General features: G+C 40.7%; 2 protein-coding genes across 4 annotated transcripts in view; one reads left to right on the top strand and one right to left on the bottom strand.

Moving 5' to 3' along the window:
- SHLD2 (shieldin complex subunit 2) overlaps nt 1-8,864 on the bottom strand; it is an 87,905-nt gene extending 79,041 nt beyond the window's left edge. For 2 of the 3 annotated variants that reach the window (XM_049646273.1, XM_049646272.1), the window contains exon 1: nt 8,779-8,864. The gene's annotated coding sequence lies outside the window, so the exon portion shown is untranslated. The remainder of the gene's footprint in view (nt 1-8,778) is intronic. The other variant, XM_049646276.1, reaches the window with a different exon arrangement.
- A 56-nt stretch (nt 8,865-8,920) lies between these two features.
- Nucleotides 8,921-13,949, top strand: part of GLUD1 (glutamate dehydrogenase 1) — a 37,452-nt gene continuing 32,423 nt past the window's right edge. The window contains exon 1 of the mRNA XM_049646289.1: nt 8,921-9,639. Within this exon, the coding sequence (XP_049502246.1) occupies nt 9,189-9,639 (451 nt within the window). The 5' untranslated portion in view covers nt 8,921-9,188. The remainder of the gene's footprint in view (nt 9,640-13,949) is intronic.

Below are 13,949 nucleotides of genomic sequence, written 5' to 3'. Positions count from 1 at the left end.
GTTTTATGTGGCCCTCCAGGAATACAATGATAAAGATTCTGTCTCTGACAAGAAAATTGTGGAGGACAAATATATGTAAAGGGCATCATTACATATCTACCCCAAGTATCTTCAAAATAGTCTTATCCCAAACTGTGTTTCTGATAGTATGTCCTATAACATAGAGGCTCCAATGAAATGGTCACTTCTGCCCTTAGCACAACAAAAGAACTTCCAGTTTCAACATAAAGGCCAGATTAGCCCTCCTGTTGACTTAAGCCACTTGCCTGTGTGTTACACCATTGACAAAAATTGCTGGTGGCAGCTTAATTTGAAGAGCTCATGAAATCATCTGAGCATTTTATATTTCATTATATTTCCCATATTGTCCCCCAGAAGCTGAGGATGGGTTTCTGTTCTGTTCTCTTATCTGGCAACACAGTAAATATTGCCTTATAAGATGTCGATGGCAAAAAAAAAAAAAAAAAAAAAAAAAAATTGAGGCATAATCTTAAAACTATAATCATTATATAAAATCTCAAAGGGAACTAGACTCAGCAAATGTCTCAATGTAGAGAACATAAAACATAATGATAGTTTTCAAAGGGAACTGGAATCTGTAGATTTCTCAATGTAGAGACATGAAACCACAAGCATAATTCCCAGTATTATATTTAAGAATGTTTAACCCCTCTGAAACTGTGTTTAAATTCTAAGGAAATAATACTATCACAGTAAGAACACAGAGCAGGCGAGCTATTTTCTGAAGCAAATACAGCAAACACTGCTGGTTGCCAACTTCACAATTATTCCTCCTGCTCTTTCTTCCTTGCTGGCAGTGCCTATCTGTACCTTAGAAGTTCAAAGTGTCAGAAAGCCCTACTTCTGGCTTCCTTCACAGCAAGGGCATGGCATATAACCCATTCCTAGCTACTGAGGCCCGCCTGAAAGAGCTGAAGCTGGCTGGCAGGCTTTTGGAAAAGATTTTCTTTTTAATGTTTATTTATTTTTGAGAGAGAGTGCATGAGCAGGAGAGGGGCAGAAAGAGAGAGGAGGACAGAGGATCCAAAGAGGGTTCTGTGCTGGCAGCACAGAGCCGGATGCAGGACTTGAACTCATGAATCATGAGATTATGACCTGAGCCAGACGCTCAACTGACAGAGCCACCCAGGCACCCCTGGAAAAGATGTTTTTTTTTAATGTTTGTTTTGAGAGAGAGAGAGAGCACGTGTGTGTGTGTGTGTGTGTGTGTGTGTGTGTGTGGAGGAAGGAGCAGAGAGAAAGGGAGACACAGAATTGTAAGCAGGCTCCAGTATCTGAGATGTCAGCACAGAGCCTGATGCGGGACTCAAACCCACCAACCGTGGGATCATGACCTGAGCTGAAGTCAGATACTCAACTGACTGAGCCACCCAGGTGCCCCAAGATTTTCTGTTACCAACAAAGAAATATGTATGGGAGGAAACTGCTGTTCCTACATAGCATAGTGCTATGCTCTACATAGCACTTGGTTGTTAACTTGATGTGACCCCTGGAACTGATATAGCAAACTTACAACCATGAAGAAAGAGACCACCAACTTGCTGAATGTAACACAGAAAAGCTCTTGGTTCCCTGATAGAATCACTGAGCCCTATACCAATAACCTACGGGAATAGCCTTGCCCCCAGGCTTCTTGTTAGATTATAGTTATCTCATTTAGTTTGCAGCTTCAGTCTAAGGCACTTTTATTTGGATAATGTCCCAACTAATACAGCTAGCAAATATCTTGTTCACTTCAAGGCCAGGAAGTTAGGCCACTGCTACTTAGCTGACCCCAACCATTACCAGTGTCTCTTCCTGGATCCATACTGCCTCATTCATGTTTTTCTTTTCTACCTTTCAATAAGAGCAGACTCAGTGCCATTACACTCATAGCTATGCTTCACAATAAAGTCTGTTTCTTCCATAACTCTTCCATGATAGTCAATGAGAAGGTACTTTTTGCTTCTCTGACCTGCTTTTCAGTTATGTCTGCTTTTAACAGCATCACAGACATGTCTCAATTTTTAGTAAAAATTTTTACACTTTTTTCCTTACTATTCTAACTCCAATCCCATAGTAAGATCACAAGTGATCTAAAATTTCCAAAATGGAAATGCAAAACCTAGAATAAAGATTTGCTTTTATAATGGGTCATCTACATAGATCAATAAATAGAGCTGAGGGGTGAGGCACCCTTTTAACATACAAGGGAAACAAAAGATCTCAATTTAAAAACAAAGACACAGACATAATGAATTACGTACAGGTGAGTTCAGAATCCCTTCTTAGTACAGTTAATTTTTAAGAGACCTATTTGTTTCTTGCATACTATGCTTAAAGAGATAAAGTTCCTACAATGAGTTTTTATGTTTATCCACAACATGGAAAGAGCCCTTAAGCAAGAGTTGATAAAAACCTTTGTTGAATATTATTCACCTTAACCAAACTAGACAAGTAGATATAAGTGACATTTAATTTATTAGGAAAAAAGTTTTTTTAAGAGGAAAAAAGACTACAAACTCAGATCCTTTTCTTGGATTTTGTTTACTGTTTTCTGCTTACTAAAAAAACATGCTCACTAAAGGGGAAAAATGAAAATGACAAACTTTTCTGAAAATCAATTAGAAACACAAAAGCAAGTATCAGAAAAAATTTTCCTGAAAATTATAGCACACAGGCTTGAAAAACAATCCATGATGCACCCAAATTACCAATATTGGAAAAAAAAAAAAAAACAGAATTAGAGAATACTAATTTTCAACCAAATTGATGCTTAAGCCAAACTGTTATCATGATCAAACTGCTTTCACCCAGAGTGTATGCTACCCTATATTCTCAAATCATTGTCTCATTTACCTTCAGGCCTTTGCATTTGGTGTTCCCATAGCACAAGGTTCTCTTCTCTCCTCACACTCAACTGGCTGATTAATGAAGTACTAATAAGCACTTGTGTAAAACCTCTTGAAATATAGGGCGCCTGGCTGGATCAGTCACTAGAGTATGCAACTCTTGATTTCACGGTCATGAGTTCAAGCCCCATGCTGGGCATAGAGCTTACTTTAAAATAAAATAACAATAACAATAACAATAACAATAACAATAAAGTACAGTAAAGTAAAATAAAATAAAATAGGAGTGCCTGGGTGGCTCAGTTGGTTAAGTGTCTGACTCCAGATTTCAGCTCAGGTCATGATCTCAGTTCATGAGCCCACATTGGGCTCTGCACTGACAGTGTGGAAACTGCTTGGGATTCTCTCTCTCCCTCTCTCCTTGCCCCTCCTACACATGCAGTGCACTCTCTACCCCTCAAAATAAATAAACATTTAAAAAATAAAATAAAACGTTGTCACAAAATAATCTTAAAAAAAAACTATTAAAATTAGAAAGATAGTGACCTAATAAAAGAAACATCAAATTCTTTAGTTCCTTGTTTAGAAGCTCTTATTTAAACTTTTTTTTTAAGTTGTATTTATTTATTTTGAGAGAGAGAGAGAGAGAGAGAGAGAGAGCAAGTAGGGGAGAGGCAGAGAGAGAGGGAGAGAGAGAGAATCCCAAGCAGGCTACTCACCACCAGCACAGAGCCCAATGCACGGCTTGAACTCACGAACTGTGAGATCATGACCTGAGCCGAATCAAGAGTCAGACGCTTAACTGAGCTACCCAGGCACCCCTAGAAACTCTTGTTTAAAAAATCAAATATTTGACTTTTCTACTTATGTCAAATGAGAAGTGAACAACTTCATAGGAAAACAAAATTCTGATGGCTATTAAATTCTTCCTAAGTTCAAAATCACTGCTCATACTTAGGAAGATAAAGTCATCCTGAGAGAAAAAAGTCTGAAAACAGATGTTCTATGTAATAGGTTATTCATGGTTGCACTGCTGTGACTTCAAGGTATTAGAAGCAACTTACATGCCCATCAGTGAGAGACTAGCAAAAATAACTATGGCATGTACATACAACGAAATACTGGGCAGTAAAAGAAAAATAAGGAGCAATTAGGCAGTGAAATAAAATACATCTATTGGAAAAGAAGTAAAACTATCGCCCTTCGCAGATGAGCTTGTAAGTAGAAAATCCTAAGAAATCCACTAAAGTAACTAATCATAAGTAATAAATGAGCTCAGTAAGGTGAAAGCATAAAAGATCAATATACAATAATCGGGGCACCTGGGTGGTTCAGTCAGTTATGTGTCCAACTCTTGGTTTCAGCTTAGGTCACAATCTCACAGTTGTTGAGATTGGTCCCGGTGTTGGGCTCTGCACTGACAGTGCTGGAGATTCTCTCTCTCTCTCTCTCTCAAAATAAATAAATAAGCTTTAAAAATAAAAATATATAATAATCAATTATATTTCTATAACGTGAAGTGAACAACCTGAAAATGAAGAAAACAATCTGAGTTACAATAGCATGAAAAAGAATAAAAGGCTTAGTGATAAACTTAACGAAGGAAGTACAGAACTTCTACTCTGAAAAGACAAAACACTGCTGAGAGCAATTTTCAAAGACCTAAGCAAATGAAAAAACATCTCATGTTCATGAAGCCCAGATGGGATATTGTTAAAATGGTACAACTCCCAAGGCGCCTGGGTGGCTCAGTTGGTTAAGCGTCCGACTTCGGCTCAGGTCATGATCTCACGGTCCGTGAGTTTGAGCCCCATGTCAGGCTCTGTGCTGACAGCTCAGAGCCTGGAGCCTGCTTCAGATTCTGTGTCTCCCCTCTCTCTCTGACCCTCCCCCATTCATGCTCTGTCTCTCTCTGTCTCAAAAATAAATAAACATTTAAAAAAATTTTTTTTTTAAAAATGGTACAACTCCCCAAACAGATCTACAGATTCAACACAATCTCAATCAAAATTCCAGCTGGAGTCTGTGCAGAAACTGATCACTTGATCCTAAAATTCATATGAAAATTCAAGGCACTCAGAAGAATCAATCTTGAAAAAGAACAAAGTGAGAGGACTCACACTTCCCAATTTCAAAATTTACTACAAAGCTACAGTAATCAAGATAGTGTGGTACCAGTGTAAAAAAAGACATATGGGCAAGTAAAAATGAACTGAAGAGTCCAGAAATAAATCCTCACATTTAGGTCAATTAATTTTTGATAGAGTGTGTAGATAATTAAATGGGGGGAAGAAACAACCTTTTGAACAAATGGATATCCACCGACAGAAGAATGAAACTGGATTCTTTCCTCATTCCATGTACAAAAATCAACTCAAAGTCCATTTTGAGACCAAAATGTAAAAGAACTAAATGTAAAAAGACCTAATGTAAAAGCTAACACTATAAAACTCTTACAAGAAAACATAGGTGTAAATCTTCATAACCTCCAATTAGACAATGACTTCTTAGACATGACACCAAAAGCACAAGCAATAAAAGATAACATTTATAAATTGAACATCATCAAAGTTAAAAATGTTTGTGCTTCAAAGGACACCACCAAAGATGTAGAAAGGCAACAACAGAACAGTAGCAAATGCCTACGAATCAGGCATCTTATAAAGGATTTGTATCTAGAATATATAAAGAAGTGTTACAACTCAACAATAAAAAAGACAAATAATCCAGTTAAAAAATATGAAAAGGAGGAAGGCCTGGTGGCTGTCGGTTAAGTAACCAGGTCTACTCAGCTCTACTCAGGTCATGACATGAGTTCAAGCCCCGCCTCGGGCTCTGCACTGACAGCTGTGAGCCTGTTGGGGATTCTCTCTCCCTCTCTGCCTCTCCCTGGCTCTCTCAGGCATAAGTGCTCGGCCTCATTCTCCCTCTCTGTCTCTCTCAAAACAAATAAACTTTAAAAAAAAAAATAGGAAAAGGAAATGAACAGACATTTCTCCAAGAAAAGATATGCAAATGACCAATGAGCAGGTGAAAAGATGTTCAACATCATTACCCATCAAGTTATTGCAAATCAAAACCAAAATGAGCTACCACTTAACACCAGATAGTAACAAGTGTTGCGGAGGATGCAGAGAAATCGAAACCCTAATGTACAGCTAGTGAGAAAGAAAATGGTGCAGCTGCTGTGGAAAACAGCTTGGCAGTTTCTCAAGGTTAAGAAAGCTTTTTTTCCCCCAAAGGTTAACAGCAATTCCACTTCTAGGTATATACCCAAGAGTTGAGAAAACCTATGTCCAAACAAAAACTTGTACAAGAATGTTCATAAGAGCATGATTCACAATAGCTAAAATGTCCATGATGAATGGATTTAAAAATGTGATACAGTAACACAATACATACTATTTAGCCATAAATATGAAATACTGATACATGCTACAACATAGATGAATCTTTAAAACACTGTCCTAAGTGAAAGAAGCCAATCACAGAGGGCCACATATTGTATCATTCTGTTTAAATGAAATGTCCAGAAGAGACAAAGAGAGACACGGTAGAAAGTATGCATTTTTTCAAATCATTTTTTTTAAAGATTATGTTGTTCATTTATTTATATGCTATATCTTTCTAAATCCTAAAACTCTTCTTCTGAAATATTTTTAAAAGCACTTTCAAACACAAAAGCATGCAATGATCAAAGAGAAATAACCTGCAATTTTAAAACAGCTAAGGAAAACTCATAAATGTCAAAGGCAGAACATGGATTTGTCTTTGTTGAAGGTTATCAAGTGACCAAAATTCCCTTCAAGTTAAATTCTGGCCTCCTTTTGAAATGGAAATTACTAATAATAAAAATTTAATTTACAAAATAACTGTATATTTTATAAAGGCAATCATCAATGTAATATATGGAATTGTTCAATCACTATATCGTACACCTAAAACAAATAAAATACTGTATGTTAACTATACTGGAATTTTAAATAAAATAAAATAAGAAAAAATCATCAATGTAAAGCTGAAACTTACTAGGCTTTATATCACAGTAGTTTAAATGCAACAAATACTTAAACTATTTCTTGGACAGTAGCAATAGAATAACTTTGGAGTCGAATACACAGGTTTGATTCCCAGACTGCTATTTACCTGCAAGGTGACCATCAACAATGTATTTGGCCTCTCTGAGCCTCAGTTCCCCCTTCTGTTAAATCGGGAATTACAATACCTACTTTAGTTTAAAGAGAAATACTCCCAACTACTTACTAAATGGGGGAAAGGAAAGTAGTGTTTGGAAAATATCACTCTTTTACCTACACCATTTGAATTTTCCGTATGATTTGAATTTTTTTTACAACTTATAATTTTAAAACACAATGGAAAATTTAAAAATAAAAGCATCCACTTTATAGGGTACTTATGGAACCATTTTGTAAGATATTTATACATAGGAGGCTCTCAAACATAATTTCCTCACTACTTCCATAGCCTTTCCAACTTTTGAATTCAGGTGAATACAACTTGGAAGAAGTTAAACATTTATTTTTCAGAAGGCTATGGCTATCAAGAAAGAGATAAACAGGGTAATAAAACTAAGCTTTCAAACCACTTTCCTCAAAACATACCAAAGAATTTAATCTGAAGAGAAAAAAATGTCCACATATTTACTGATGTTAATCACTTTATTCTAAAATTTTAGGATTTGGGGTTTGGTTTTCATGGCGGTTTTTTGCAATGTAAAATAATACCATCAAGTGAAAAGGAAATCTGGTACCTTGATTTTTTTTTTTTTTTTTTTTTTACCAACAAGACAAATTCAGGATTCAGTTCAGAGAGTGTTTTTCACTGAAAAACAACATACAAATATAAATAATGATACATTTATCTAGCAAATAAGATAAAGTATCAGCTGCATCTTCTTTGAGAGCACACTGAGATAGATGAATATAATCTAACGATCTAGGTTGTCGCTTTATACTTTGTGGTATATTGTAAGAATTAAGGACATTCTTTTCCATATTCTAATAGATGCATAAAGTGAATGTCAGGAAGTTGTTTTGCAGATCAAAAAGGTGCCATTTTAAACCACCAAAGTACACTGGAGCCACTGAAGTTGGTACTGTGGCCTTTGTTTGGTAGCTTTTCAGAAGACTGAGTCATAGGACTTACATGCGTCTTACCTACAGGAGCCTATAACTTTAGCATTGCTCATCACATACGTGTAAGTACAAAATTAACCCTCATGTAGCTTAAAGTTTACAAATCCTATTCTGGACCACTTAACACATATATTACTGAGAACTTCCTGCAGTATTATTATTGCATTTCTATAGTGCCTTTTTGTTTTTAAACTATTTCAAGAACATACTTCTGAAAAGGGGAAACATGGTCAGTAAATGTTACAAAGATACAATGACTCACATAATTTTTATCTTGACATTAATGAATGGCTGCCATGGAGCAAAATTAAAAACTTAGTTTTTTGACTAAGGCCAGTGGGTAAGGGATTCCCCAGCTCCCAGGCTTGTTCCTTTCCTGAAAGCCACCTCAAAAATCCTACTCCGGATGACATTAAGTCCTTCGCAGTCCCCGCAGTCAGAGCCAAGCCCACAGCCCGGCTTTCAACCGCCGCTCCCGGGTCGCGGAGCCCAGCCCCGCAGGAACACCAGAGGGCAGGCCAGAGAGTGCAGGGCGGCCACCCAGCCCGAGGGCGTGCGGGCGGAAAGGAGGGACACCCGTGACTCACCAGGCCCAGCCCGCCGCCAGACCGCACGCCTTCACACACACACACACACCCCCCCCCCCGCGGCCCGGCCTGTCAGCGCCCCCCAGAGGCACACAGGCCCCTTCCGGAGCAGGCCCCCTCCCGGAATGGGCCCACTCCCTACGAAGGCCCGCTCCCCTGGACGCGGTGGGGGCGCGCACTGACCTGAGACACCGCCTCCCTGCAGATCCGGCAGCCGGTGGGTCCCTCGCCCCGCCCCCGGGCCGGCGCGAGCATGCGCACTGGGCCCGCGTGCGCGTCTGCGCGCCCCCGAGCGCCCCTGCAAGGCACGCGCCGCCGCCTGGGAGGCCGGGCGAGGCCGCAGCAGAGGCGGAGGCCCGGCTCCCTGGGCGGCGCGCACCTCCCGCCCCCCGCCCTGCCATTCACTGGCGACTTGGGCCCTCGGCCCCCAAAGTCCGTCCTCCCTGTTAGGCGGCGGGCGCCGGAGGGGAGGGGACAGCCCAGGGGGCAGGAAGCTGCAGCTTAAAAGGGCAGCCCGCGCCGGGCCCTTCCTCCCTCCCTTCGTCCCCGGGCCTCCGAGAGCGCCTCTGCTCCGCGGCCTCCGCCCTGCCGCCATGTACCGCTGCCTGGGCGAAGCGCTGCTGCTGTCCCGCGCCGGGCCCGCCGCCCTGGGCTCCGCGGCGGCCGACTCGGCCGCGCTGCTGGGCCGGACCCGCGGGCAGCCCACCGCCGCCGCAGCCCCGCAGCCGGGGCTCGCGCCGACCGCCCGGCGACACTACAGCGAGGCGGCGGCCGACCGCGAGGACGACCCCAACTTCTTCAAGATGGTGGAGGGCTTCTTCGACCGCGGCGCCAGCATCGTGGAGGACAAGCTGGTGGAGGACCTCAAGACCCGGGAGAGCGAGGAGCAGAAGCGGAACCGGGTGCGCGGCATCCTGCGGATCATCAAGCCCTGCAACCATGTGCTGAGCTTGTCCTTCCCCATCCGACGCGACGACGGCTCCTGGGAGGTCATCGAAGGCTACCGAGCCCAGCACAGCCAGCACCGCACGCCCTGCAAGGGAGGTGAGCGCCGGCCGAGCCCCTCGCGCCCTTCCCCGCCGCCCTGCCTGGCCGGGGATCTGGCCCCCTCCCACGCTCCCCCGCCCCCCGCAGCAGGCGTGTCTGTCTCGGCGCGGATGGTGGGTTTTCCTCCCGAAATCCGCCACGTTAGTGGTCCTGTCTTCCTCCCCCGTGAGCCATCATTCCGGGTTCCTGCAAGTGTGAACACTGTATGCTGAATAGATGCTGCACCGCTCTCCTTTTGATCTTAGTATAGGTGACACCCAGGGTGGATCCTGACGAAATGCACTTCTAGAAATGGGAATGACCGGCCCATCTGATTGTGCTCTGCAAGTTTTTGTGAGCATCTATGACTCACCGAACGAAAACTATGAGATAGTTATTTCCAGCTCTTTTTTTCCCCACTCATTTTTACATCAGTGGCAAATGATACAGGAACTTACAAAGTGAATTGTCTTGTGGATTTGAAATCTAGACAGTTTTACTAGCCAAACGATTTTACTAATTACACCATTGGCTTTTTAAGTTGTTTTTCTACCCTGACAGCCTCAGTTTTGCGCGCGCGCGCGCACACACACACACACACACAAAGTAATACATGAGCCACGTAACATCTCCGACAAATAAACACCGGGCGCCCTGACAGTAAATCTTAAAGGGTGTAGAATGCAGGACAGCCCGCCAGCCAATGGAATGAAATAGCCCTGGGGGTGTGGACTGGTCCTGGCTAGCACCAGATTTGAGCTTGGGTAAAAGATAAAGTACTGAAGGAAAGGAGTTGAATCGGTTACAATTTGATAGTCACCAAGTTATCCCGTAGTTTAAATTTTCGAATATGTGTAGATTTGGCCTCTGCAGTCAGATTGCTTCCTTTGGGCCAATAAAAACTTTCAAACATTTCTCCTCAATACATCTTTAAAGATGTATAAATGTAACCTTAAAAAAAAAAAAGGTAAAACCACTTCTTTTCTATTAAAAAAAAATGATGTTTAATAAAGGCCCCAAGGAGGTGAAGTCTTGCTTGAGGTTGCTTGGCTAATAACCACAGAGAGGATGTTGGGCTGGACCCTTTGTCTCCATAAGCCTGTCACAGTGTTCTATTACACTAGCTGACTTGTAATGATAATTTTTAGAAATCTCTCTACTAAAGAATTTGAACTCTGCTGGCATTCCCACCCTGGGAACAAAGGTTGCCTGAAACTGTTTAATGATTTACTTGTTAAATTTGCATTGGCCCCACCCTCTTCTAGGACATACCTTTAGTGCTTAATTATCCTCTAGCTCTGTTTCCTCTTCTCAAACTAATGTTTGAACCACTTTGACCTCTAATTTCCCTTTGCAGCTCCAAAATTACATAAAAGGTACACAGTCAGTCTCCTACATCACCTTCCTTCTTCCTACCACTCCCTTATTCTCTAAACCAAGAATACAAGTTTAGACTCCCAAGAAAAGCAAACAAGGATGACGGAGGAAGAGAGGTTAGCAAATACTAAACTGCAATGTGTCTTTAAAATGGACATCTAGTTTATATTACTATCCTGCTGGCAGTATTTTCCAGTCCCTTAAAAGATACACAAATAAACCATTATGTAAATTTCCGGCAGGATCTAATTTAGTTTCCCTGAAGTTCTTTACATTCCTGTTCTTTATATGCCAAGCCCTCTCCTATCTTTATAAATCACAACTCCACAAACCCACTAAAGCAACTAAAATTTACCATAGTTTGTCAGTCCTTATCCTCTTGTTTCCACGGCAGTTTCGTACCAAATTATTGAACCTAGCAACAAATCACATCAGCCCTCTTGAGACACTGTTATTGTAGCACTTGCTTGCACTGGAAGTGTAAGATACAGTTCTCTCTTCAGTTTATCCCATTTACCAGAAGGCATATACTAAAAGCACTATTAACTCCCAGCATATAAACATGGAGAAACCTATTTGCAACTAATGATTAATAACAGGCATTGAAAGATAACAGAACGTGTAAGAAAATTGGCCACTATAAAGTGATAAATGTATTATCTTAAGGAATTTGAAAGACATCATGGAGATGAGATTGGGAGGATTATATAGCCCTGAAAGCCCTTAAAAATATTTTAGTGTGCTTAACATAATGAACAGTGTGCTAAATAGGTGATCATCAAAATTTGAACATGCTTTCCTTTCATAACACTCCAGGATCTTTCTCCCCATTGCCACCTTCATCTCATTGCAGAGAATACATATTCTAAGAGCACTTTATTTTTGGTAGTTTTTGTCTCCAATTAAACATGAAAGCTTTATTTTGTTTTGCTTTGCTTGTAAGAAAATTGTTGACCTCCTTGGTTGTATTGTGGTCTTAGAAATACAGAATACATTAGGCGATTGAAATTTTTAAGGATGCTTCGAATAATCCCTGTGACTTCAGTAAATCTTTCCTTTTTAAGCATACTTTAACACACTCGCTCTCACCTCCTCAACTGCCTTCTCTACCATAGTTCTTCTCAAAAACAAACAAACAAAAACCCAAAAAAGCCTTGTCTGCTCCTCTTCATACTTTTCATAACCCTCAGTTTTCTGCATCTAATCTTTCCTGGACCTTCTACCTGAGTTTTCAGAAATAAAATTTTCAAGGTTGAAAGTAACAATCTAATTATAATCTGTGTAAGGGAAACAGGTGGTTTTCAGACCTGGGGTGGCTGATGTGTACTTTCTTCCAAGTAAATATTTAATAATACATTTTAGTTTTTTTGCTTCTTTTCCCGCAAAGCATATTTAACTGAAACCATCAGATTGGTACCTATTAAGGATTTGCAAAAGAGTATGCTATAGGCTTTGAAGGGAAGTTTTAAGAGCAGTCTTAATATTTTCAGCAAAGATGAATAGTGTGGGAATTTCTGCTTTGAGAAGACTTCTTCAAAGTTTCTTACATGTTTGAAAACATTATCAGTGATTGTTCCTGTTATCTTTCTCAGAATAAATTCTGTATATTTTTGGCCATGCTTCTGCCTGAGACCCATGTACCTTTTTAGAAAGGAAGTTTATCATTTAAAAGTCAGTTTTGAGGGAGAAGTACAGATTGGTAATAGCAATTCATTGATATAGGAGCAATTTAACTTTCTCTCCCAACTTGTCCTCCCCCACCTCTTTTCCTCATATTAAAACTATTAAGCCAAAATTCTGTTACTGATTCTTCCTTCTATCATAGAACTTTCTAAAGTTATCATTATTGAAATGAAGTTGATTGACTGTAAATGGAATGCTCTGATATACTGACCCTAAATCTTTTGTTTAACTGTAAATATCAGTATCAAAAAAAAAAAAAAAGTATAAACTGTGTTAACCCACTGACTTGTTTTTTAAGAGCCAAAATGCAAAAAAAAAAAAAAAGAAAACAGTGGGAGGTAGACAGGCTTTGTTCTTGTCTCTGGGGGACAGGATGCAGGGGTGGAGGGCAAGGGAGGCAACAGGATTGGAGTCTGTGTAGTATTAGTCCACTCGTCCTCTGGAATATAATTGTCTGATGATGATGGTACTTTGGGGCAACACTACAGAAAGTACTTTTACTGTTTTAAAAGGACACATCCTCTGTCTTCACTGAAAAGAAAAACGTTTCTGACTTATTTCTGCTGGGTCGAATTGACAACCATCAAAACTTGGGTAACTTTGTTTTTTTGTTTTTATTTTTTTACAATTTTTTTAATGTACATTTATTTTTGAGAGCAAGAGACAGTGCGAACAGGGGAGGGGCAGAGAGAGAGGGAGACTCAGAATCCGAAGCAGGCTCCAGGCTCTGAGCTGTCAGCACAGAGCCCAGTGTGGGGCTCAGACCTTCAAACCATGGATGAGATCATGACCTGAGCCGAGGTTGGATGCTTAACCTACTGAGCCACCCAGGTACCCCAAAGCTTGGTTAACTTTGAATAGACTCTCACACTTTCTAACATTCTCAGAGTGTGACTGTGTGTCTGCATCTACTTCCACAAGATAAAATGTAACCTTTGTAGATAGATTAAATTTAGGATTTAATGCATTCTGAAAATTCAGTTAAAAGACAAGTAATTGTATGGGGTGCCTAGGTGGCTCAGTTGGCAAGGTGTCCAACTTCGGCTCAAGTGACTTCGGCTCAGGTCGTGCTTTCACGGCTCACGGGTTCAAGCCCCGTGTCAGGCTGTGTGCTGACAGTTCAGAGCCTGGAGCCTGCTTCAGATTCTGTGTCTCCCTCTCTCTCTCTGCCCCTACCCCTCTCGCATGCACGCGTTCTCTCTCTCACTCTCAAAAATGAATAAACATTTAAAAAAAAAATTTTTTTTAAGGTAATTGTAATGTGTTCT

Source organism: Panthera uncia, chromosome D2 (assembly GCF_023721935.1).
Source record: "Panthera uncia isolate 11264 chromosome D2, Puncia_PCG_1.0, whole genome shotgun sequence".
NCBI lineage: Eukaryota > Metazoa > Chordata > Mammalia > Carnivora > Felidae > Panthera > Panthera uncia.
This window is presented reverse-complemented; position numbering and strand designations above follow the sequence as displayed.